The sequence below is a fragment of the Sorex araneus genome, chromosome 3 (assembly GCF_027595985.1).
Source record: "Sorex araneus isolate mSorAra2 chromosome 3, mSorAra2.pri, whole genome shotgun sequence".
Taxonomy (NCBI): Eukaryota; Metazoa; Chordata; class Mammalia; order Eulipotyphla; family Soricidae; genus Sorex; species Sorex araneus.
In genome coordinates this window covers 175,251,707-175,278,756 of record NC_073304.1, presented here as the reverse complement: position 1 = coordinate 175,278,756, position 27,050 = coordinate 175,251,707, and the positions used below count along the sequence as shown (strand labels likewise).

Here is a 27,050-nt window from a genome sequence, read left to right as displayed (position 1 = left end):
CTTCTTGTGGGGGTCCCAGGGGCTTAGAATCCACCCAGTGCGGGGAGAAACCCGAGGGCGCAGGACACGACGGCAGCAGAAACGAGAGTATACATTGCACTGGGCCTGGGCACCCACGGCGGTGACTGGTCAGCAAGGAGACCCCAGGAGAAAGCAGAGTCCGGGGCTACAGGAGCCTGAGGCTGAGCCCTAGCTCTCTGCCCAGTGACTGTCCATATTCTAGGCCCACCCGGCTTCCAACCCCCAACTGGGTTTCCTCAGCCAGAGCGAGCCGCCTGGCACGACCCTCCTGGAAGCGGACAGGCACGGCCCACAGGCCTGCATGGTTGGTGGCTTTTGCTGCCGATGTCCTCCTGGGCCTTTGGCCCAGGCAGCAGCTTTCCCAGCACTGTCCACTATTGAGTTGCTCTCTGCTAGCCTGTCCCCTCTCTAGCGGCTTTGCTGTCCCTTGACTGCCCGATCATTTTTCTTAACGTGCACAATTGCGTCAGACAAGCTGTCTTTTATCCAGTGTAAGAGAGAGCAAGAAATGGAATGGATGGCAGGAGCACTGGGGAGGGAGCTTCTCTGAGGTCTCTTCTGAGGGTGTTGAGAGTTTTTTGGGGCCACGAGACCATGATTGATGCCGAGCTCTCTTCAGATGCCTTCCACCTGAGCAGCTGCTCGGCCTCTGGCTGGGGTAGGTGGGACAGCCCTGCCACACTGTGCCCGTGACCCGTGTTTGCTCTGACGAAGGTAGTTGACACCAGCCTCGGTGCCTGGGGCTCCGGCTCTCACCAGCGCTCAGAATCAGTCGCCAGGAGCAGCCCGTCCCAGCCTTTCTGGCGGCTGACCCTGTTAGCAGTGAGCAGTGTGGTGGTGGGGGCTGGCGGGGGGACAGAGCTGCACTTGGACGTGTCAGAACATGAAGCCTGGAAAGACCTTGGCGAGACTGTGCCGGGGACAGATTGCAGCGTCTGCCTGCTCAGAAGTGAACGCCATACGGAGCACCTCGCACCTGGGCCACACAAGCTGCACTGAGCTGCCCACTGTTTCCAAAACAGGCCTCTTGCTACTTTAGGTGGGTTCTGCATTTAATGTGTTGATGTCTGGCTAGGGGTGGTATAAAAACAATAGTGAGCATTTGCTCCGGGCTTGACTGACCTCGGGGGCTTGTGCTTTGGAGGGGAGTGAGCCCACACCCTGAGTGGTCCTGCAGGTCTGAGCCGTCCTCACCTCCGGCCACGCGGCTGGAACCCTGGTTCCGGTGAGCCCTCGGATCGGGTCTAACATGCAGTTGGTGCCCGCCCGTGCGCACGGTGCTTGCCGATTACTGCTTGCAGGTTTGTGTGCTCAGGGTAGGATGCTCCTGTTGCAGCTCTTCCCATCCTCTCCCTGGAATCAGTTTGTATTCTTTGGCCTTATTCCAGGAATCTTTATTTTAAAATGATCATCTCTCTATTTTGTCTGTTTTCTCACTCTTATTGCCTTCAACTTTGCTCATGTTGTTTGGTTCCCTGGGGATAATTTTACCATTTTGAAGATATTTTCCTTAAGTTTCCGAGTATGATGTTGGCAGTGGTGGTGGGGTGAGTGGGTGAGAGGTGGGAAGGTGGTAGGGGGGTGGTTCCTAAGGAATATGCTATGAGCTTCTGAAATAGGGTCTTGGATAGCTTTTCATCGCCCGAGTTGAGTCCTGAAACCTTACATCTAGTAAATTACTCTGATTTCTCTCAGTGAAACCTGTATGTCTTCTTCACAGAGAGATTGACATAGAAAGCAATCAGACACAAAAACCGTTTTTCTACTCCCCTCTTCTAACTGTTGCTACAAGGAGTTGGGGATTGAGGACCTGTCTCTTAGGGGAACTTTAAGATTCCAAATGATTTCTTTCTGACTGGTGCTCACGTTTGATTGGATAACCACAAAAAGGACAAAAGAGAGAGATGATCATTTAAAAATATTCTTGGAATAAGGTCAAAGAATCACAGATCTCCAGATCGGTCAAGTTCTGGTTATAATATTATTACCTACAAGTTGGTGTACTGAGAATGTCCATTTTCTCTTTCTGTTCAACTCTTGAATTTTTAAACCTCTTTGTGTTTTTGTGTGTTCCCATTTAGGATTATAACTAGATAGTATATTTTTCTTAGAAATCTTTGGATGAAAAATAAGAGGGGATGTGTACAAATTAAGGCTAGAAATGCTGCTTTTTGTTCCTTCTGTTTGCTTGTCCAAAATTTTGCCAGTCTGTATCATTGTGGATTTAGTGTAGCATGGAGGCTGGGGATAGGCACCAATAAATATAACGACAGATTCCTCTGAATCTTGTTATCATTACAGTGGGCTCCAATACCTGGATGGTGGTCCTGGACCCTGTGAAGCCCGGGGGGCCCTTTGAAGTAATGGCTGAACAGAGCACTGGCAGCGTGAACTCCACCCTGAGTGTTCGGGAGGTCTTGTTCGGAGACGTCTGGCTCTGCAGCGGGCAGAGTAACATGGAGATGACGGTGTCACAGGTAATGTGCCGGGGCTCAGCGCAAATCCAACCTATTGGGGCAGTACGGTAGTCTGTGGCTGACACCACACACGGTCCTCTGAGCCCTGCCAGGAGTAATCCCTGAGGACACAGCCAGGAGGAAGTCCTGAACACAGCTGGGTGTGACCCCAACCTCCCTTCCCCCGACTCAAACACTTCTGTTGATCAGGATGAAGGTAAAAAAGGAGGAGGGACAGAGGAGGGAGGAGAGTATCTCCTTTGTCTGTTACTGCTTGAGCTACTCACAGGTCACTTGATATTTCTGAGGCTTTGTTAACATGCTTTTGAACAAAACCGTGCTTAAGATAAACGTAGTACTTTATTTCTTATTTTAAACGTTGGTCAAATGCAGTTGGTAAGTTGGCACTGAGCACAGAGCTGTGTGTCAAGATCACCTTTATCGTTCTTTTTTTTTTTTTTTTTTTGTCAGTTCCGGTGCAAAGCCTAGGCCAATTAAGCAGGAACTCCTCTGGTCTCTGTCCCAGACCTGGCTAACTTCTCATCTGCTTCTTTCTGTGAGTTTGACGCACCCTGTACGGGCGGGCTCTGGTATAATCATTCCTTATGCCTGTCTCCTCTCACTAAGCATTTAAGGTCTGTCATCCATGTTATGTTCCTGAGGTATCGTTCCTTTTTAGGTCTGGTCTGTATCCTACTGTGCATATACCCCATCTGAGTTGTTGCCGCCTGTTGGCTGTTGTGAGTATCTTGGCTGTGAATGGTGGTGTGCCGGCTTTAGTTTCTGTGGAATATCAGTGAGTGGAGTTGCTGAGTCATCTCTTAGCTGTTCTCTGAACTTTTAGGGAATCATCAGTTTTTCATCGTGACTGTTTCATTTTACATTTCTACAAGCAGTGCTCAAATAATCTATTTTTTTCTCCATCTTCATTAATGTGTTACTTTCATTAAAAAACATTTTACTCTCTTTGTGAAGTAGTATCTCCTGGTAGTTTGTTTTTGCCCCTGATGACTCTTGAGTTGGATATTGGACCATGTATATATTACCTGTTTGTACATCTTTTCTTTTCGGTCACACCTGGTGGTCCTCCAGAGCTATTCCTGGCTCTGTGCTCAGACCTGGATCTGCCAAAGTGACCACAGGCAAGGCCAGTGCCTCACCTCCTATGCTGTGTCTCCAGTTCGGCCCATTCGTACATCTTTGGAGATGTACCTATTTAAGTCTGTTGCCAATTTTGAATCGGGTATGTTTTGAATTTTAGAAATTATATGTCTATATTGACCTGGCTGTGTATAGGGGTCACACCTGGTAGGGCTTAGGGGACCTAATGGAATACAAGGTCGGCTGTGTGCAAGGCAAGTGCCCACCCACTGTACTATCTCTCCAGCCCCTCTTTTATTACTTTTTTTGATAGATTCCTTTGATAAAACAAAAGTTCTTAATTTTTATGATGACCAATTTATTTTTCTTTTGTTTATGCCATTGGTATTGTATTCATAAAGTTATTGCCAAATCCAACATCATAAATATTTTCTTCAGTGTTTGAATAATTTAATAGTTTTAGCTATTAAATCTAGGTCTCTAATATTTTTTGAGTCAATTTTTATTTATGGTGTATTGTGAAATTTTCATTTCATTCTTTTGCAAGTGGATATCTAGTTTTCCCATAGACTTTCCTTTCCCCATTGAATGGTCTTGGCTTCTTGTGAAAAATCAGTTGACCATACATATAGGCATTTATTTCTGGGTTTTTAATTCTGTTCCATTAGTTTATATGTCTCGTTATGCCAGTACCATACTGTTTTTAGTTTCAGAGAGTTGGGAGATGGTAGTCTTCCAACGTTTTTCTTCCTTTTAAAATATATTTTGTCTACCAGGGTCTCTTGCAATTCTTTAGAATATAAGGACATGCATTTTCATTTCTGCAAGAAAAAAAAGTGGGGCTGGAGCAGTAGTAAGTAGTACAAGCAGGCAGGGCACTTGGCCCCTCCAGGAGAGATCCCTGCGTGCAGAGCCAGAAGTATGCCCTGAACACTGATGGGTGTGCACTCCAAAACAACCTATTTTTTTGAAAAAGGTTCTTTTGAATTTATTTTGTGGGGGCTGTTTGGTTTGCAGGCCATATCAATCAGTGCTCTGAGGCTACTCCTGGCTCTTTACTCAGGGCTCACTCCTGGTGGTCCTTGGGGGACCATATGTGGTGCTGGGACCATATGTGGATCAAACCAGGTTGTCTACATGCAGGACAAGTGCCTTACCCTCTACTAATTCTGCAACCCTGAAATTTTGATAGGTATAGTATACATGTGGATTGCTTTGGGTAATATTTGCTTTTCTGCTTCCTCCCTCCATTCCTCTCTTCCTTCCTTCTTCTGTCCCTCCTCCCCTCCCTCCCACCACCCTCTCTCCCTCTTGCTGGGGATCACACTTAGGGTTTCACAGATGCGTGGCCACTGAGCCACCTCCCGAGCCAGTTTTCGCTTTTAAACTATTAACCCTTCCTTCCTATGAACATGCGCTGTCATTTGTTACTTTAGGTCAGAGGGTTTCCAAATGAATTTGGCCAACTATGCCTTTTCCAGAAAAAAAATATGAACTTGGAACCTCTTGAAATCTACTTTCTTTAAAGGTGAACAAGCCGAAGGCACCTTCTTAATTGCGGGGGATGGGTGGGGTGGGTAACTACTGTTCCCCCAAGTCATTCCAGTGCCCCCAAATCCCTGCCCAACTCCATTCCCTGGGGGTAGTATCACCTATTTTGGGAAACCCATTTTAGTTTTTCAACAATATTTTATGGTTCCTGTGCATGTTACTTATTTCCTTAGTTAAGCATTATAATTCTCTTGATTCTCCTGTAAATGGAATTTCTTTCCTACTTTCTTCATTGCTAGAAACAAGGTTTTTGCATGTTGCCCTTGCATCCTGAAATGGTTAGAGTTTAGCTTTAGTAGCTTTCTTGGGGTTTCATATCATTTTCAGATAAAGAGTTTTGCCTTTTTCCATTTGGATCATTTTTATTTCTTCTTTTCTTGTTTCAGATTTCTAGCTAAACCTCTAATAGAGTTTTGAAAACTGTATCTTATGTCTGGTCTTGGGGGGGAATTTCAATACTGTGATATTGTATATGATATTATATGTGGGTTTATCATAAAAACCTTTTACCATGCTAAGGATTTTTCCCTCTGTTCCTAGTCATTTAAGAATTTTATTTTCATAAAAGGATGTTGACATGGTACAGGCCTTATGGTCTCATGCTTGTCCAGATGCTTCATATGTATGTATGTGTGTGTATATATATATACATATATATATTTATTTATTTATTTTTTTTGCTTTTTGGGTCATACCCAGCGATGCACAGGGGTAACTCCTGGCTCATGCACTCAGGAATTACTCCTGGCAGTGCTCGAGGGACCATATGGGATGCTGGAAATTGAACCTGGGTAGGCCGCGTGCAAGGCAAACGCCCTACTCCCTGTGCTATCGCTCCATCCCAAATATATGTTTAAATTTTTTAAATTAAAAAAAACTGTATAACCGACATAATCCTGAGAACTATGTAACCCTCCACATGGTGATTCAATAAAATTAAAAAAAAAAAACTTTAAATTATAACACCGATTTACCAAGTTGTGCCATACACTAATACTACTACCAGTGCCCCCAGTTTCCCACACACAGCCTCAGCCTGCCCCCTAGCAGGCACAAATAAATATAAATTTCTTTATATTGTCTGTTACAACATGAAGGCAGGATGGAATGATCAAAACTTAGATCAATCCAAGTCAATTTGTGGCTCCGGTTATCTCTCACAAATGATGTCACTGCAGTCATTTAGGATTGCTCTGCTGGCTGGTGCTAGTTGAGTCTATTGCATTACTGTGTAGGGGCATTGAGCTCAGTGGGCTTCAGGGCAACCTTCCCATCAGATTTGCTGAGATCCTACTGGGCTGACAGTTCTGTGACATTTGGAGGTGTATGTGGTTGCGCAGTACAGTGGCAACAGATCTGGAACTATTTTATTTTATTTTTATTTTTTAATACATCACCGTGAGGTACAGTTACAGACTTACAAACTTTCGTGCTTATGTTTCAGTCATACAGTGATTGAGTACTCATCCCTCCACCAGTGCCCATTCCCCACCACCAATCATCCTAGTATCCCTCCCACCACCCCCACCCCATCCTCCCCACGCCACCCCACCACTGTGGCAGGGCATTCCCTTTTGCTCTCTCTTTTTGGATGTTATGGTTTGCAGTATAGGTATTGAGTGGTCATCATGATTGGTCTGTAGTCTACTTTCAGCTTGTATCTTTCATCCTGAGCGGGCCCACCAAGCACCCTTTACTTGGTGGTCCTTTCTCTGTCTGAGTTGCCTTTTCTCCCAGCATGTTAGGTCACCTTCCAAGCCGTGGAGTAATCCTCCTGATACTCATCTCTTCTATTCTTGGGTGTAAGTCTCCCATTCTGTTACTTTATATTCCACAAATGAATGCAATCTTTCTATGTCTGTCACTCTCTTAATACTTTCCATGTTGATCCACTTATATGCAAATCTCATGACCATCTTTTTTTAACAGCTGCATAGTATTTCATTGTGTAGATGTACCAGAGTTTCTTTAACCAGTCATCTGTTCTCGGGCACTCGGTTTTTTTCCAGATTCTGGCTATTGTAAATAGTGCCACAATGAACATAGAAGTGCAGATGTCATTTCTACTATACTGTTTTGTATCTCCGGGATATATTCCCAGAAGTCATATTGCTGGGTCAAATGGGAGCTCAGTTTGAGATCTGGAACAATTTGGTGGCCTGGCAATTTGATGAGGTTCAGTTGTGGAGTTGGACCGTTTCTGTGTCAGAGGGTGTCAGGCCGCCCCCATGCTGAAAAGGCCCCAGAGAAGGCCCTAGAATGGTTGCACATCCCAGGCGCTTCTCAGGCCACCCAGCCATTCCCAGTCCCAAGGATGTTGCATGTTGTTATTGTCCGAAAGTTAGATTTTGACTATGCCACAAAGGCTTATATGTGACCGACCTAACTTACAGGACCATTGTGGCGATTGAGTCATTTGTTGGTTTCTAAAGGGTTATAAAAAGTGACAGTCTTGCGTGGTCAAGTGGCTTATAAGCGACTTTTAAAAGAACTTGGAGGGGGCTGGAGTGATAGCACAGCGGGTAGGGCATTTGCCTTGCACGCAGCCGACCCAGGTTCGATTCCCAGCATCCCATATGGTCCCCTGAGCACCGCCAGGAGTAATTCTTGAGTGCAGAACCAGGAGTAACCCCTGTGCATTGCCAGGGGTAACCTAAAAAGAAAATAAATAAATAAAAGAACTTGGAAAGGTGATTGTGCTACTCTGAAACTGTTTTTTCTGTTATTTCTGTTTACATTTATTTTCCACCCTTCATTAAATATTTTGACAAATTTTAAAGAATATTTAAATTTGAAGTTCAATAATGTATACAACTAGATCATGATCTGACTTACTTTCTTTTAAGTTCTTAAATTAATTGAACCCATTTACCTACTCTATGAGTTCTTTGTTTCTGTGGCTTTTCTTCTTTTAAACCAAGTTTCTTCTTTAAAACCAACCAGTTAACCTTATTTCTAAATAATACTACTAAAAAAATGCAGCTGTGGATAGATTCAGTTCATCATTAGTTTTCTACTGTAACAATCTAAATATTTTTATTTTTTTCTAGCTGATCTTTTTTCCTCCCTTTTGCTTCCTGCCCTGCTTGAATATATGGAAGCCATTTGCATTTAAATGCATATCAAACTGTACTTTAATGGGACTCTCTTTTAGCTAGGCAAGTGAAGTGAAATTGGAGTTTTATCCCTGGAAAGCCTGGCTGGTGCACTGTTAACTCGTTAAGGAGAATGGTGCTTGTCCTAGTGCTCGGACACAGCTCCCAGGTGGCACACAGCAGCCAGCTCTCTTCTATCTGGCACTTGGCCTCTCAACGACCCTGCCAGGGGACCCCACTTCTGCCCTTAAATTAGCCTCCGATTGTTCAGTGAATGTATCCTTTCTGCCGAGAATTGACTCTAGAGCATCGTCTGTATTTAGCAAGGCTACCCGCTCTGAGGTACAGGGAAATAGAAAAAAAAATCCATCTGAAACATGGAAGTGTTAATTTATTTTTTAAATCATGCACTTCGTTTTCAAGACAGCATTTTAGATTGACATTACCAAAAGTCAGGTTTTCTTTTCACTTTCTTAACACTTGGTAGGACTTTTATTTTTTTGATTGAGATGCAGCTTTGCATGACTTCCAACAAATGCACGTGCAACATATACACACACTCAGACACATACCCTTATTTGTTTTGATCTGTAGTATACTCTACGTCATTCCTGACAATCTCTCTCTCTCTCTCTCTCTCTCTCTCTCTCTCTCTCTCTCTCTCTCTCTCTCCCCCTGCCCTCCATGTGTCTTTTCCAAGGTAATATTTCCACTTTAACCTACCACTCTTCACATTCAAATGAAGGAATGGCAGATTGTGTGCCCATCTTGTTGTTAGGGTAAAGTGGAATTTTTAAATTGACTGTTATTTATAACGCCAAGTGAGATGTTTATAAATGGAGAAAGTCTCAGTGTTCATCTGTTGCCTCTGAAGCCAGGGTCGGCCCCCAGCCTGGCTCTTTCCAGGCAGCTGCAGCCAAGGACGGCCAGTGCTAGCCCGGAACCCTGTTTCCCAGCCTCAGCTGAGGAGAGAAGAGCCGGCTTGGTGCCACGTCACAGTGAGAGTCACAGGAGGTTGGCTTATTTCTGGCTATCACTCCACCTTTAAAACATTTGTGTGATGCTGTAGTCAAAGGTGAAGTGACAGAATCCACATTCTCTTATGTTGCCCTGTGTTCTTTGGGGTTTTGCATGTGTGCATGTGTGTGCACACATACACAAAAATAACATACACACACACGCACATGTGTGCATGTGTGCCTGGCTTCCCTATAAAGTACCCCCATCCCCCCGGGCCATGATTCTCGAGGGAAATGGATTCTGGCTGCCTCTTCATTAATTCAAGAATGTGGAATAAAGGTTACCAAATGAACAGCGGTGGACAGCTGCTTTGCTGGGGCGCGGCCAGTCCCCGGAGAGGCCGTGGTCCTCGCTCCCAGCCACTGCACGGCGGCCCTAAGCCCTAATGACTTCAAATACCTTCGGATTCATTTACATCCTCATTTAAATAGTTGGTAGGAAAATAATTACACTGAGGTGTTTGATGAGATGAAATTTGATCTCAGCAGATGGAGTGAGGCACCCCCTCTCATCAGCCGGGGGAACCAAGTGTCATTTAAATGAAAATCTTCCTGGAATCTCTTTATTCCACAGTTTGCTACCAGTATCCCCAGGGAAAAGCTTCCATCAGAAAGGCCTGGTGACCCAAAAAGCAAAAAAAAAAAAAAAAAAAAAAAAAAAAAGAAAGGCCTGGTGACAGCAAGACAGGGTCCCCTTTGTTGGTACGGGCAGGTACAGCAAGTGTGTCTCTCCCCTCTGCTCACCCCTCACCTTTGGTGAACACTCAGAGACTTTTGGGTTTGGTTGGAAACAGTAGGCAAATGCAAGTTTCAAATCAGCCGTTGCCAGCGTTTGGGATCCAGTTCTGTGCTGGTGAGGGCCCTGGAGGATTCCAGCCCCCTCCCCCATCGCTGGTGGCCTGGCACGGACAGCAGGCCTCAGAGGCGAGGGGGCACGTTCACCCAGACTGCCTCCCCACTGGCATCTCCCTGTCGCTGCGGAAGCCAGTGTGGGTGGGAGCCTGAAAGCAGTTTCATCCAGTTTCCATGGAAGCAGCACACCATCCCTCGTGCTTGGTGTCGAACTGAATTTCAAGGGGGCCAACTTTCGCCAGGTACTTAGAACTGAGAAACCATCTCCCTGCCTGGCGCCCTCGCCTTTTTGTGCTCTCTGATGTCAGTTTTATATTAGCCTTGCCAGTTCGGATCCTGGACACACAGGTCTGGGGTTTCCTCTGGCATTTCTAAGAGACCCTTTGCAATCTCTGCCCTGACTGGGGGCAGCCCCCTTCCCTGCCTGAAGCAGCTTTGCAGGCCGTGGCGACTCCCACAGGGACCCCCAAGCACCTAGGTCTTTGCATCTGTTTGTTTGCTTGGTGCCCCCGTGCTCCAAAAGGCAGCATATTTCAAGGGAATGCTCTGTTGCACCCCTTTTCCTACTCAGGGGCCAGAGGCTCAGCTGCATTCTCCTCGTCCCTTGTCCTCCACTGGGGCTGGAGGCCCAGCTGCATTCTCCTTGGTGGGTGGGTGGGAGGGAACACGAAGCAGCTGCGCACTCTGTGGTTGTGGCCGGTGGCCAATGAGCAGGAGGCGTCCCTGCCTCCTGGTCCTGGTGGAGGCTGCCTGCCCCAGCTGGAGCGCCTGTTTCCCCGAGGCCAGTGATAACTGAGCATCCTGATGCTCCTCTTAGCCCTTTGTTCTGAGAAAACCAGTGTAGCCCAGGGGGCTAAAGAGAAAGCGAGGGGAACAAAGACACTGATTGGAAAGCAAAGCCATAGATGGATGGCGCCTCCCTCCCTCCCTCCCTCCCTCCCTCTCTCTCTCTCTCTCTCTTTCTCTCTCTCTCTCTCTCTCTCTCTCATAAACTGAAAGAGATTATCCTAAGCCATCGGTTTTAAAGTAGCTCGCACTCCAGTGTCCTGGCGGCTTGGCGCTCAGAGGGAAGGTTGGGGATGGTCCACACTGTAGTGTCCAGAAAACCTCCAGCTGCTCCAGCCTGTACTTGGTGGCGATGAATGATTGTGTCTTTGGCGTGATCCCCTCCTTTGTCTGACTCCCTAAGGCTGTTCGCAGCCTCCATGACAGGAACCAGGATGATCCGCTACGTGTCTGGCAGGAGATTGCAGTCTGTTTGACAGCCGTTTCCCAGGTGATACAACCTCACGGCCAGTTTTTGGCTCTGTGTTTACCAGACACCCTTGTCCTGAGCAGAAACGTATTTTCGGGTAATACGAAAATACACTGGGCAGTCGCCTTTTGCCTAACCCCGAGCCGTCATGGCTTTTCTCCCTAATACAGGCCTGCTCTGTGAGATCTCAGATTCCAGCAGATCCCCCTTTTTTGGGAGACATGACCCATCATGGTGGATGAAGGTGACCAGTTGCCCTTGGCATTGGTTTGCTCCTGGCGGGCGGGTGGCTCAGGGAGTGCCCAGAGACTCAGTAGACGTGTTGGCCCGGCAGCAGGGGAGTTGAGCGCCTCTTGTATTGGGGTGTGGAGTGACATTCCCGTGTCTTCCCCCAGATATTCAATTCCACGGAGGAGCTGTCCAGCGCTGCTGCCTATGAGTCTGTGCGCATCTTCTCTGTGGCACCGGTCGAGGCCTGGGAGGAACTGCAGGATCTCCCCCGGGTTGACTTGCAGTGGTCCAAGCCCACTTCAGGTAAGGGTTGCTGGCTCCGTCTCCTGGGCGCACCCTCTCATCCTGAAATAGCTTCTGATCTGTTTATTACGGTTCACCCCTCCTTGCCTCCCCTTCCTGAGCTCCGTTCCTGTCCGTGACCCCATCAGCAGTTTCCGTCCATGGATCTTCGCCCCCTCGCTTCGAGGAGGAGACGGTCCCCTCAGCCTCTCGGAGCCCTTGGAGGCCACCCAGACCGCGCTCTGCCAGCGCTGTCCTCCGGGGCTGCCCGGCTGTTCTCTTCCTTCCTTTGTTCTCTGTCTGGACACCGCCAGCTGGTGTCTCCTGGGCACTTCATCTTTCCCTTTCTCGGAGCTCTAGGCTCTGTTCCTGGACCCTGCTGGCCTTCCAGTGGCCGCTGGGTGTGGTGGCTCCTCTGTGTCAGGCTCTGTGCTGGGCTCAGGGACACTGTGGTGACCAGGCCCTTCTCTGGGATGGATCTTTCCCAGAGAAACTGAACCATCACCCTTGCTCAGGATTGCTCTTCGTTTTCTCGCCCGGAGCCTCTTCGCGTTCTTTCTCCAGCCTCTCTGTATTTTCTCCGCAGCCTTTTCTAGTCTGGCCGCTATTTTCCTCTCAATGATGTGCTTCTGTCAAGGCGACACTGTTGTCTTAATGCCACTCTTCAGATGTGGTAGCTTGATGTGGCTGGCTGTAGCTTCTGGAATACTCTTTAGCTCTGCACAGCTGACCGCAGCTTCTGGCCATTGCCCACTCCCCTTAGCCCTGGTGGTCCTGCTTTCCCTAGATGATCTGCTTCCCTCTGTCTTTACTTTCTTCCACCGCCTCCTCACACTTCCCACCTTGTGTTTTTTCTTATCCTGGATAAACCTTGTTTCTACCTTGATAAACATGCTTTACATGCTTTCCTCGGTGAACTCCGTTGCTCCTGCATTCTCAAAGATCAGTTCATACAACCCAGGATTTGAATGATTTTGAATTGAACCCTAGTATGTGTGTGTTGCTATTTTTTTTTGTTTGTTTGTTTTTTGGTTGGGGGCCACACACAGCACTGCCCAAGGGTTCCTCCTGGCACTGTGCTCAGGAATCACTCCTGGTGGTGCTTGGGGGACCCCATGAGATGCAGGGGATGGAACCCAGGTTGGCCATGTATAAGGCAGATACCCTACCTGCTGTACTATCACCCCAGCCCCCTCTCTCAAACATTTTAAAGGGGCTTACCATTTATTCTAAGATGGGAAGGCATCCCCCCTCCAGTCTGAGTTTATGCTTTTCTCCTTTTGTCGCCTTAATTTTATGTGGAATGTTTCCTATCTTTGCGCCTTCTCGCGGTTTCTTCTGCCGAGAATAGCAGCACCACCATTGAACTCTTCCCTGGCCCTCGAGGCCTCCCCCTTACTCATCTGGCCCCTGCACCTACCCTTTACATCAGTGAGGCTCCAGCATCTGCCACTACAGACGCCCTCCAGTCCCGGGCATCGGCCAGCAGAAGTAAGAGCTTGTCTTTGCACCTGCCCTAGAGAGCTGGCACTTGGAGGGTGGGACACTGTGCTACGCAGTGCGGGCTAGTCTTCATCCCCTGGTGCCTGTCGCAGAGATTGGGCCGGTTTTCCTCTCCCCCACAACACCCCACTCTGACTTCTCTGTCACCTCTCAGGTGTTGGAGCATGTAGGTTATTCAGCTGAATATTTGCCTTCTCCTGTGAGCAGAGGCTCCGTTGCCCCTGTGTCTGTAATTATTTGACTCCCAGAAGCCCACATAGGTGGCCTGTCGCCTGTGACATGAAGTTGATCTGACTTCCCACCTGGAGACCGTCATCCTGCTGGCTGCCAGCATGGGTGGAGTCTGGTGTTTCGAGGTCCCGTGCTGGTGGCGGCTGTGCAGTGGCCTTTCCTCCGTGGATAGGAGGCCTCGGCTGTGCGTGTCACCGCCCCCTTGATCCCTTCTACCATGTGCACTGCCCCCTGTCTGCCCCTCTACCCCTATACTGTGGACATTGCCCTCTGCGCATGGCTGGGCGCTGGGCCCCACCACCCCCGACAAGGAGATTGGAGATTGTGCTTGGTCACGAAATGTCCCATTTTCCTGTTTTCTGTCCACTCAGTGTGTGGGGGCAGGGGAGGAGAGGGGGAGGCCTGTGTCAAGGAGAGGGGTGGGTAAGGGGGGGGCCCTGGCTTCCTGCACCTCGTGTGAGGAGGAGCACTAGTGTTCCTGACTCTCAGGAACCGGGCTGGAGAAGCCACCTGGCCGGGCTCTCAAACAGCGAGCTGCTGGCCTCCCCTGGGGATGACCCGTGTCCCTTCTCTCACCTGGACCCCTCTGCCAGCCCCGTGTGTGTCCAGCCAGTGATTTGCTGACTCTTGTTCTTTCTTTCTTGGAATAGAAAACTTGGGCCATGGCAATTTCACCTACATGTCGGCCGTGTGCTGGCTCTTTGGGCGCTACTTGTATGACACCCTGGGGTACCCCATCGGGCTCATCGCCTCCTCCTGGGGCGGAACCCCCATTGAAGCCTGGTCGTCTGCACGGTCCCTGAAAGCCTGTGGCGTCCCTCAGCAAGGACGGTGAGCAAACATCCTCCAGTCAGGGAGAAAGGCCCTGGACAGCTCTGTGAGAGGGGATGTGGTCTCCTCAGTGGGCCCGGGGGAAAGACCCTGGGCAGCTGTGTGAGAGGGGGAAGCTGTGTGAGAGGGGGAAGTTGTGTGAGAGAGGGAAGCTGTGTGAGAGGGGTTGTGTTCTGCTCCAAGGATCCAGGTGTGTGACTGGGTTCACTGAGTTCACTCACACGTAAGGTGTTTCTTTTCCTGTCCTCTAGACAACATCTGAAACTGTCAGGAAGAAATTGTGATCTTGTTTCTCAGTTACCACTAATACCTACTGGACACATTCTGTCCGCTGGCTACTAAGTGTATGTTAGTTTATAACATAGGTCAATCTCTTGAAGTGGAGATACTTAGTTCCTTTATCCATAGTCTGTTACTAAGTGTCAGAGAGCGTTAGTAACTTTGTCAGAGGCACCAGACTATGACTTCCACTCTGCAGCATTGCCCACGAGTCACTGGGAGAGCAGATATACCCGCAATCAAAGAAGCATGTTAGGAAAATGATCATGAAGACACACTTAGGAAAAGCTGGGCTGGGAGAGTGCTTTCGGGGTGGCAGAGGGAAAAAGAAGGCTAGTTAATAAAATCCTGATATTCATTGTAACACAGAAATGAGCAGTCCGAGAACTGCTTTGGCATCCATGGTCCGGGGATTCTGGGAAGGCCTGTCGGGAGAGGAAGGGACCGAGCTCTCGGGTTAGCTGAGTCAAGTGCTGCCCTGTGGGGAGGGAAGAAGAGAGAATAGGCTGTCACTGAGGGGGCGGGGAGAGCTCGAAAACCAGGCTTCCTGGATCTCGGGGACACGGGAGGAAATTACAGAGGACTGGGGCCGTGGGCACAGCTCGCATAGAGCACTCATGTGAGTATGAGTACTCACTCTATGTGAGTCGAGCACTTCACCCTCCGAGCCTAAACAGCGTCTGCTCTTGAGTGCTCATGAGCTCAGATCGCCAGCATTGGATCAAAATTTTATTATTTTCTGGGAATTTGTCTTCAGGAATGGTCAGGCCCGTGCAGTGCTTGAAGTCTTGGGAAATGCTCCCAGCACTGCTTGGAAAAGCACGAAGTCTGCAAGCGATGACAGGGCTGTCTGGGACATTGGTTGCCCTCGAGAGGGCCCCGGAACTGACGTCGTGTCTGATTCTTGTGACCTCCCAGGAGCGACTGCTACCCTCACCCGGGGAAGAGCCCTAGTGAGAGTCAGAGGCTTCCACGTGCTCAACGGGAAAAGGGGGCTCCAGGCCACCCCTACTTCCCGGTGTGGAAGGCGGAGAGCGGCTGCTCCGGCTTCACGGCGCATCTTCTTGTTTCAGGGTGGGCGGCCGCACCCCTGCCCTGGCCACGGGCCCCCGCGAGCATTCTGTTCTCTGGAACGCCATGATCCATCCCCTGCAGAATATGACCCTGAAAGGGGTGATCTGGTACCAGGGTGAGTGTTCCGACACTCCGTTTCTCCACCATTTCAGCTCCTGCCCCGTGATGCAGCCCCCAAGCCCGGTGATTGCATGTGGCGGCAGCATGTGCAGTTCCTGGCTCCATGGGCGTGGGCTGATTTCCCGGGTGCTACCTTGGGGGCCTCGGGTTTGCTGGCCTGGCCTCTCTTGCGCGTGGCTGCTGGGGCCTTGGGATCCAGGGGTCTAAGGGAGCTCCGGGGTCTCGCAAGAAGCTCAGCGCGGTGTGCTTTCCATTATGAGGTTATGAGTTCAAATCCCCGGTGTCCCTCCTGAGCCTGTGGGAAGGCCTGCTACCAAGGGCATGCACGGAGCGGGGAGGATTTGTACCCTTTCAGGGACTCCCTCAGATCCTTCAAACCAGGCTCCAGTGTGGGGTTTGCTTTTAGGGGAGGCCAATATGGATCTTAACAGGGACCTGTACAATTGCACCTTCCCTGAGCTCATCGACGACTGGCGCCAAACCTTCCACCAGGGCTCCCAGGGCCAGACGCAGCGTTTCTTCCCATTCGGATTTGTGCAGGTACGTGTGGAGGGGAAGAGGGCTCAGGAGCACGGGGCGGGGTGTGCTGCTGGCTCTCTCCTGACGCTGTCTCGACCCTTCTGCTCCTCCGGCAGCTTGGACAAGACTTAATTCGTCTTGGTTTACTGAGGGGACAATGTGTTCTCTTAGAACAGTTAACACATAGCTCATCTGTTTCCTTATTTAATGATCAATCATGGCCTGGGGGAATAGCGCCCTTGGCTCAGCGCATCTGTCACCTTGGAAGTACGTGGTCATGAGTTCGAATCCCTGGTGTCCCAGCAACCCTGCTGACTGTGATCCTGCTGCCATAAAACAAATAAATACACACACAACTAAAAGAATTAACTATGTGCATTGCAGAAATGTGATTTTCTTTTTTTACAGTTGAGAAGAATTCTAATTCCACAGTGTCGAAGTAGACTTTTCAGTGTAGTTTTGAAATGGGATCCACAGTGTGGCATTGTATCACCACTTACTTTTTCTGTTAATGGCTTGTTGTGAATTTTTTTTTTGGGGGCGTACATTGGCACACCTGCTTACTCCTGGCTTACTCCTGGCTCCACACTTAGAGGTCATTCCTGGTGGACTCAGGGGTACAGGGATTGAACCTGGGCTGGCCGTGTGCAAGGCAAGCACCTGCCCTCTGTGCTGATGGACTGTGGACCCATGTTGCGAATGTTTTTTCACACCAATGAATATTTTCAGCACAATTTATAGTGACTTGGAGAATATTCTGAAATGTGAGTATATGGTTATTTATGTAACTGGTCTTTCGTAGCTGGTACTTGGGTTGCTTTAAACATTTTGCCTCTAGAAGCTATGGCTCGTTTAATTTCCTTGTCATTATGTTATTGTATTTGTGCATACTTAGTTTCATACATAAATTGATCCAGAGATGAAAATGCAGGGTTCAATTGCAGGCCTTCTAAGACTTTGAACATGTCCCCAGTTTTCTCTGTAGAAATTTAAGAATGTCTATAAATTCATTTTTTGAGCACCTCCTTGGGAGAGTGTCCATTCCCTGCACCCCTGACCCGAGTTGTCCCCTTGCCCCTGGAGTGGCTCTGTGCGACACCCTGTCCCTGCCTGCTCTGGGTGGATTCCCCTTTCTCCCTCACACGTCCCTTAATTGCCTGGCACCTCTGCCTGGATGTCAGGGTGGCTGCGGGACGAGCGTGAGCCTGGGTGGGCCAGCTCTCCCAGACACTGGACACTGCTCGCTGGCCCTCCTGGCCATGTGCACAATGCCGTACCTGGGTCCTGGCACCTGTGTGATCGGGACCATTTCAGGTGACCTAATGCAGGATGGCAAAGACCCCTTAGGCCTGTGGTCAGCACCTACTGACCAGAGAGACCCTGCGGTCAGCCTTTTGGGGAGAGGCAAAACCAAGTCTCCCCAGACTCCCCCTTGTCTGGCCTTGCTGCTGCTCCTCAAGTCCCTCCTAGCACTGGACCTTTCAGCGGCTGAGGGGGTTGTGTGTGTGTGTGTACAGGGGGGTGGCGCGGCTGCAATTTTTCTGGAATCTTGGAAGTGACACAAGGCATCATAAACACCTCGTCCAGTTCACAAATGCTGACGGAAGTAGATGTCGCTGTACATCGGACTCGGCTTCAGCTGGCTGCTCCCGGCTGGCTCACACCCCTACTCACTGCCCATCCATCTCACCAGGCTTCTTCTTTTGATAAAGATTTGATAGAGATTCTTTATAAAAAAATGATAAAGATTTTTATAAACCTTAATTCTACTTATGATTACTTTGTAGTCATTGCCTGTCATAGATTTGTTTCGTCTTGGAGCAAGATTATCTTGCTCATTATTTTTAAAATAGCAGTTCCTGTCCCCAGTTCTGTTGCTGTTGGTGGGAACTGCACTTGGACTCCCTATTTTTCTTGAGTGTTCGAGTTTGATTCCTCCGCCCCTCTTGGAGAGCCCGGCAAGCTACCACGAGTATCGACCCCGCGCAGCAGAGCCTGGCAAGCTACCCGTGCGTATTGGATATTGGATATGCCAAAAACAGTAACAATAAGTCTCTCAATGAGAGACGTTACTGGTGCCTGCTTGAACAAATCGATGAGCAACGGGATGACAGTGACAGTGACAGTGAAGGACTTTTGTTTCCTGAGTTGGCATTTAAGTTTTAATTTTGTCCCCCAGTAACCAAAGAATATTGCCCATATATTTCTGATATAAGCAAGTTCTTGAAAGTCCTTGAAGTATAAGTCAACTAATATTCCTTAAGTAGTGTAGATTTCTAATTTTTTTGATATAGAACATTCACACAAATGTGTCTCTCAATGAGAGATGTTACTGGTGCCCGATTGAACAAATCGATGAGCAACGGGATGACAGTGACAGCGTGAGGTAAAAGCCTTTTTTGGGAGGAGGGAAGTTGGGGCCACACCCAGCTGGGAACTTCCTGGCTCTGTGTTCAGGGGTTCATGGGGAACCATATGCCTAACCATGGATTAAACTGGGGTTGGCCACCTGCAGAACAAGCCCTTTCCCCCTGTGCATGCTTCCAGCCCCTGTAAACTCATTTAGGAACTGTGTGAGAGAAGAGAGAAGAGAGGGGTGCGGGAGTCCCAGTGATTAGGGAAGTTATCACACCCCAAGTGGGGCTGTCGCTCACAGGGTGGATGACACTCTCACTTCCCAGCCTGGGAAACTGAAAGAAACATCTGGCAGTCCAAGCCTCAAATCTGTCTTGCACGCCTTAGATATTCTAACCTGTGGGGTGCTGGCCCTCAGGTCGAGTCCCCAGGCCTCTGGGCGTGAACTCTGTCCCTAGTGGCAAAAGTATGTGGGCACTAGTGGAAACTCAGGAGGGGAATATTTGCTTCCAAGGGACACGCTGAGTGTCAGCTGTGGTATTCAAACTGTCGAGTCGGCCTGGGTCCACGCCCTGGCTGAGACCTGTGTACATGTGTGTGACACAAGTGTGAGCATTCAGGGGCACCGTTGTGTAGTTTGGGGCGAGACTGTTACTCTTTGATATTTTCAGCATCAGATGAGTGGCGTGTGTCGGGTCCCGTTAGTGCGTCTTGTCAGTCATGAGAGTCGACTCCAGAGGGGCGGTGGGTCTGTGAGAGAAGCTCGGCTTTGTGGCAGTGCTGCTCACTAGAGGGGGCACAGGTTGAGATGCGGGTCTGAGCCCAGCGGGGAGATCCCGGCCGTGTGTCCGAGAAGACAGTAGAGAAGCAAGCTGTCGGATGCAGAGAGACAAGAGCAGGGCTGCACATGAGGGAGGGAGGGCCAGAGGAGCTGACCGCAGGGTGCAGGTGCGTGCTGTTGGACAGTCTCTGGCTTTGGTCTGCCTTCCTTAGCAGCCTTAGCAGCCGCTTTTGTCCTGTCACTGAGAGTGAAACGCCCCATCGCAGATCCGGACAAACGTTGGCATGCCTGGGGGTGTGGAGTGTGCTGGTGCCCCCACGTGGCCACTGGGCAGCAGTGCAGGATTAGAGTGGCCAGTGGGTCGCTGTAGAATTCTCAGAAGTTGCCTTAACAATTTTTGTTTTTTTAAATTACTAAAATTTCAAAACAAGAGCTTCTCAGGACAGAGCTAGCTCCCTGTACCTTAGGGCCATCCCAGCGTGTGCCGGTAGGGGGGGCACCAAGTTCTGGACCTTGCACTCACAGGCACATGCGCTCAACCTCTGTGTGCTGCCCACCCCCAGCTGGCGTTTTTGAGAAGATCATCTTGGGTGGGAGTGACTGTCACCAGCATTTCTCTGTCCGCTGGATGCCAGGACTTGGCACAGACTTTTGCTGGTGGCTTTGTCTGGTGAATGGGGGTGCCCTGCCAGTCTTCTTGGTTGTGTGGGATCAGAGTGGCTCTCTGGGTCTTTGCATCCGCATTGCGAGTTTTCTCGAGATTGCACTGAGGAGCATCTTCTTCCATCCCGTCATATGGTGAAGCCGACTCACAGGAGTCGCTTGGTTCTATCCCTTAGTCCATGTCACAGCCACGGCACCTTTCTGCTACAATTGCACCTTCTCCAGCATTTCCTGAGAATTTTCTCGCCTTTCTGGAGCAACTAAAGAAGCAGAAACATCCTCAGCCACATTGGTGGGGGTGACCCCAGGCGTCCCCTGTGCCTCTCTGAGGAGAGTGGGACAGAGGGTCCAGACCCTCTAAAACGGGGTCAGAGATGCGGTGGCTGCAGCCCCGCCGGTTTCTGGTCGTTCGCTTGGACTTCCTGAGGTCTGGGGTTGTCCCTGAGCCATGAGGCATTACTGGAGCATCAGAGACTAAGGAAGGAAGAAATTGTGGGACCACGGGGCTCATAGTAATATATTTTTGCTTCCGAGGGACACACTGAGTGTCAGCTGTGGCATCCAAGTGGTCAAGTCGGCCTGTGTCCACGCCTTGGCCGAGACCTGTGTATGTGTGTGTGACACAGCGTGAGCATCCAGGGTCACCATTGTGTGGTTTGGGACACCTTGGCAGGAGCGGGAGCCTGTTCATGTTCAGCCGAACTGGAAGCAACTCTTCGTCAGCCCGCTTCCTGCTCAGGCCCGGTCGTGCCTTCCAGCTCCCGCGTCGCTCTGCGTTTCCCTGCTCCTCACTCTCTTCCCTCAGTGCTCCGTTGGCCAGTATAGGGGTGCACTGAGGTGACAGACCTATCGAGGTCCCAGTGATGCTTCGTGTCCAAGGCCCACACAGCGGTACCGTCTGCCCTCCCCAACCCTCCCCGCGCCTCGGCCTTCCTCACTGTACAGCTACCAGGCGACTCCCACCTACCACTTGCCATTTTCGCTTCCTGGTGCCTGGAAAATTTTCTTTCTTTCTTTCACTCAGTTTCTTTTCTGTGGCTGCCTACAAACAACTGTGTGTTTGGCAGCTTAAACCAATACCACACTGGGGCTGGAGCAATAGCACAGTGGGTAAGGTGTTTGCCTTGCACGCAGCCGACCTGGGTCCGATTCCCAGCATCCCATACGGTCCCCCGAGCACCACCAGGAGTAATTCCTGAGTGCATGAGCGAGGAGTAACCTCTATGTATTGCCAGGTGTGACCCAAAATAAAAGCAAAAAAAAAAACCAACAAAAAAAAAACCCCAAAAACCAAACCCAATACCACAGCTGCTCCACAGTTCACGTCTTCTTGGGGTGAGGAGTCCGGCCTTGTGTGACTTAGCTGGGCTACTACTTGGGGGTTTTGAACGAGGCTTGGGGTCTTGGTCGAGAGATGTCCTTGAAGCCCTGGAGTGCCCGGCGGCTGACTTCTTTAAGGTCTGCTGGAGAGTCTCTGGCCCCGATCCTCTTTATTTTAGATTTGGGGCAGGTGAGTGGGGGGTCTTCTGGGGTGAATGGTGCTCAGAGGCTATATTTGGCTCTTTGCTTCATGGTTACTCCTGGTGGTGCTCAGAGGACCATCTTGTACCATGGATCCAACTGATGTCAGCTGTATGTACAGCATGACTTAACCCCTGTGCCTGCCAGCCCCCAGATCTGCCCAGTCTGCACCCCCATACTGGAGCTGCTGGATCCTGGCCATGCACCGGGCTCTTGGGCATCTGTGTGTCTGTGGGCTGTGGGGGCGAGGACGGGCTTGGGCTTCATCTGTTTCTGGAGAAGAACAAGACATTCGTGCTAGGTCTGAGGCCCAGTGAGGCACTGGCATCGCCCCACTGGACTGTAGATTCTGCCCCAGCAAACCATATGGCTGAACTGGGCACGGGGGCGGGGAGATGGACCCCCATCTGCAGACGGAGAGACCACCAAGCCAGAGGGCAGATTGGTGTGGGCTGTCAGGGCCTTGATGCATTTTGCTCAGGAGCGGATCCTTCTCTACATTACTCCGTGTCTGGTTCTGCTGGGACACACCTGGACCATCTCACCAGACATCACATGGGGCTCTAAGATTAGAACTGCCCCGTGAGACTGGGCATCGTGACTTAGCTATTCCAGGGACCAATGGCCTCATGCGCCTTGTGTTTACTGTGCCTCTTTACAGCATCATTTTCCCCATATGCTTGACCATGGCTCATATTCTGTTCATTGTGGACCTTACATGCATATAACCCCCTGTGCATGTTGCAGTTTCTACAAGAATGAAATTGCCTTAAGAATGCCTTTGTCAGGCCAGGCCATGTCTGTCTGTGTGCGAATCACTTTCCCGGTGCCTCTCATTTACGGACTTGAAACATCAGCCAGCATGATTCCCGGTTGGCCAGGCTGGAAACGGAGATGGCTCACTTTTGTCCTCTGTGACATCAGCCCAGCTTGCTCACGTGGCTTCTGGGAAGAGAAGGCTCGAGAACCTGCAGGGTGTGTCCTGCTGCTGCTTAATCAGAGTCCACCTGACCTCTTCAGCCATGGTTGACTCAAGGGTCGCAGGGGGTGAAATCAGGAGACGGAGACCCCAGACATGGGGAACAGCTGCAACCTCCTGACAGGGGCGGGCCAAGTGACATGAGGGATTCTGGCTTCCCGTCACGGTCACTGTCACTGTCATCCTGTTGTTCATGGATTTTGCTCGAGCGGGCACCAGTAACGTTTCCATTGCGAGACTTGTTGTTACTGTTTTTGGCATATCAAATACGCCATGGGGAGCTTGCCAGGCTCTGCCATGCGGGCGGGATACTCTCGGTAGCTTGCTGGGCTCTCCGAGAGGGATGGAGGAATTGAACCTGGGTTGGCCGCATGCAAGGCAAACGCCCTCCCCACTGTGCTATCACTCCAGCCCTGCCTCTGTCTTTCTAGCTCAGGAAATACTGGGAATAAGCATGAAAACAGAAGGGAGAGGCAAAAGCAGGGCCAACTGTGAAGAAGACACAGAATGATTTTGTTACAGGCTAGAGACCCAGGTATGGTCACCTGAGCACTAAAATGGGAGCAACCCCTGAGCACCAGGTGTTGCCCAAGAACCCCAAACCCAAACCAAAACAAAAACCCCAAGAAACAACAACCTTTCTTCTTTTCAGTTGTCTTCATATCTGTCTGAGAAAACCCACCACGAGGAATTTCCCATCATCCGTTGGCATCAAACAGCTGATGTTGGCTTTGTCCCCAATAAAAGGATGCCCAACACTTTCATGGCGGTAGCCATGGACCTTGGGGACAGGAATTCGCCATTTGGCAGGTATGGCTTATGCTTAGTTTTGGCTGGAAGAAGTGCTCTCCATGGCCTTCATCCTGTGGTCTTAGAAGGGGACAGAGAAGGTGGATTCAGGTTTGGCCTATAAAGTGCTACTGGTGTGTCTGGGTGAGCCCTGGCACCTCAGGGCATAAACAGCCTCGAATCCTTGGGCTCCCGAGCCACCAGAGCAGGTGACTTCTCCATGCCCTTCTCCAGAACAACAGTTAACAACCCTGTGCCTTAATATAGTAGGTACTTCTTGTGCATGTGACATGTCTAGCTTTGCTCCTCAGAGGCATCCACAGATCCAGAGGGACAGATGTTCCATGTGACCTTTGCTTTCAGTCACCTTCCAGGCTGTGCGTGGCACCATGTGCTTCCCTATGAAGACCACACACACGTTGCTTCTGCTTCCGTGGCATTGGGCAGAGCATGTCCCATGGCTGGCCTTACCTGAGGGATGGGTGCTTATTTATGACATGTCCAGCATCCTGGCTCTAGGGGACGAGATGAATTCAAATGTGAGATGGAGCCTAACATTCTGCATTCTGCATTAGAGTGGCACTTGAGTTTCTATTCCCGAGTGAACGGTTATGGGTTGAATGAATAAGACTGGAATGAACCAAATAATGAAGATGGATTCAGATGGGACAGGACTTTCAGTGCCCGGAGTAATCTTGAGTTAACTCTCCTACATTAATTCAGTGATCTCCTGGCTTCCTTCCCTCTCTCCCTTTGTTTCTTGCTTTCCTCTAAGTGTTATTCAAGGTTTCCAGTATAGGCCTGGGGCCCCCTTTAGGATTATGTCACCATTTATCTTAAAAAAAAATTATTCATGTGTGGGCGGTGGGGGGGGCACACATTTAGCTGTACTCAGGACTTATTCCTGGCTTCTTGCACAGGGATCACTTCTTTTGGTGCTCAGGGGGAATAGATGTGGTGCCAGGGATCAAACTGGGATTGACTGCAAGCAAGGCAGTACCTTAACCCTTGTACTGTCTCTCTGGCCTCTCACCTTTTGGGACGGGACAGATGGGGGGTGTCTTTGGTCTGAGGCACATCTGTCTCTGCTGGGACCTTACTCCTGACTCTGCTGAGAGAAGTGGACTTTCTATTGGTCACTGACTCTCCCCCCCCTCTATTTTTTTTTTTTGGCTTTTTGGGTCACACCCAGTGATGCACACGGGTTACTCCTGGCTTATGCACTTAGGAATTACTCCTGGCGGTGCTCGGGGGACCATTTGGGATGCTGGGGATCGAACCTGGGTTGGCCACGTGCAAGATAAATGCCCTACCTTCTGTGCTATCGCTACAGCCCCTGATCACTGATTCTTCAGGGTAGCACTATAGCACTCTCATCCCATTGTTCATCGATTTGCTCGAGCGGGCACCAGTAACATCTCCATTGTAAGACTTGTTACTGTTTTTTGGCATATTGAATACGCCATGGGGAGCTTGCCAGGCTCTGCCGTGTGGGCAGAATACTCTCGGTAGCTTGCTGGGTTCTCCGAGAGGGGCAGAGGAATTGAACCTGGGTTGGCCACGTGCAAGGCAAACACCCTACCCGCTGTGCTATCGCTCCAGTCCTAATAAAATATAATCATAAATTACTTTTCAAAAGTTTTTGGGTAACACCCAGCAGTGCTCAGGGGTTACTCCTGGCTTTGTACTCAGGAATTACTCCTAGCCTTGCTCTGGGATTGCACATAGGGGTTGCTGGTTGCAAGGGCCTTACCTGATGTACTCTATTTTTCCAGCTCCTTTAAAAATTTTCTTAAAGATAAGTCATGTAGGGCTAGAAAGAGGGCTCAGAAGGGCTGAGCATATGCTTTGCATACATGGTGTCCCAAGTACGGTTGGAAGCAAGCCCTGAGCATAGGACAGAGAGTGGCACTGTTATGTATGTCCTACACACCAAAAATACGGAAAAAAAAAGATCAAACATTTACTTTTCCATGATAGTATTACAGGATTAAATATGTGGCATTTAAACATTTAATATTTTGCAGGTTATTTAAAAACCTGTTTCTAAGCTTCAGCTTTATAAAATAAGATTCAAAGTCTATTTCTGTGGAAAAAAGAGAACTAATATTATGTAGGAATAAAATTCAGTGCATTTTTGGCTGAATCTACTAAATGAAACATACTTTCCTCAACCAATTATACGAGGTTTTGATAAGACTGATCTCGGGTATTTATTTTTCTGGTTATCAGTCATTATTTATACAAGAGAAAATGCTAACATTTTATATTTTAGAAAATTTCTAAGTTTATAGGAAATTAATATTTTCTTACAAATGAAAAAATAATAAAAATTTTCTAAATTTCTTTTCAAAATATTCCCCCCGCCTCTTAAGTTGTCTTCAAAAACATTACACTCTCAAGCATTGTTAAAATGTCACTTTTTAACATTGTTAAAATGTTAAAAGGGTAGTTGAAATGCATTTTTTTCCAAAAACTTATTTGGAAACATATCCTTTGCATTTGTCATACTATATATCAGAAATACTGAACACCTGTCTTCGTAAAAAGCATCTCATTTTTAAGTCAAATCACTTCTAAATGCTTTGCTACACACCTAATTACCACTGAATTTCTATGCTGCTAAGATTTTTATCATTGTTCCCACCATTTCATACCCAGCCACTCTTCCTTGTTAACTATTTGAGCTAAATCTTCTTGTTTTCCTTTTTTCTTTTTTTAAAAAATTATTTTTTTAATTAGTGAGTCATCGTGAGGGTACAGTTACAAATTTACCCATTTTTGTGCTTGTTTTCCCCTCATACAATGTTCGAGAACCCATCCCTCCACCAATGTCCATTCTTCACCACCAGTGAACCCAGCATCCCTCCCACCCTCCAATTCTGTCCCCGCCCCCCCCCCACCCCGCCTCTCTGGCTGGGTATTCCATTTTGTTCTCTCTCTCCTTTTGGGTGTTGTGGTTTGTGATAGGGGTATTGAGTGGCCATCGTGTTCAGTCTCTAGTCTACTTTCAGATTGCACTCATCTGTGGAATATAAAATAACAGTAGGAGACTAAATCTTCTTCTTCTTTTTTTTTTTTTTTTTTTTTGCTTTTTAGGTCACACCCGGCGATGCACAGGGGTTACTCCTGGCTCTGCACTCAGGAATCACCCTGGTGCTCAGGGGACCATATTGGATTCTGGGAATCGAACCCGGGTCGGCCTTGTGCAAGGCAAACGCCCTACCTGCTGTGCTATCACTCCAGCCCCCACCTTATATATATATTTTTTCTTCTTGTTTTTCTTGATGCACAAAACATTCTCATTTCTGGGCCCGTAGATGTAGTTTTAATATTTGTGTGACTTAGTTTCACTGTCTTCTGGTCTGTTTTCTTCATTACCCTAAATAAAGAGTAACACCCTACCCTTTTCTCTTGCTTCAGTCATCTTCCCAGCACTTATCCTCACCTAACATATTTTACTTTCTCAGTGTCTCTCTTCAACCAAATGTGAGCTTCATGAGAATACAAAAGTATTATTTGTTCACTGCTGTCTTTCAGAG

At 48.9% G+C, this 27,050-nt stretch overlaps 1 protein-coding gene across 1 annotated transcript in view; it reads left to right on the top strand.

The window, feature by feature from the left end:
- Positions 1-27,050, top strand: part of SIAE (sialic acid acetylesterase) — a 49,165-nt gene that overhangs the window by 15,070 nt on the left and 7,045 nt on the right. Inside the window, exons 3-8 of the mRNA XM_055130358.1 lie at positions 2,323-2,498; positions 11,746-11,884; positions 14,248-14,428; positions 15,781-15,896; positions 16,308-16,441; positions 23,372-23,529. Coding sequence (XP_054986333.1) covers positions 2,323-2,498; positions 11,746-11,884; positions 14,248-14,428; positions 15,781-15,896; positions 16,308-16,441; positions 23,372-23,529 — 904 coding nt within the window. The remainder of the gene's footprint in view (positions 1-2,322; positions 2,499-11,745; positions 11,885-14,247; positions 14,429-15,780; positions 15,897-16,307; positions 16,442-23,371; positions 23,530-27,050) is intronic.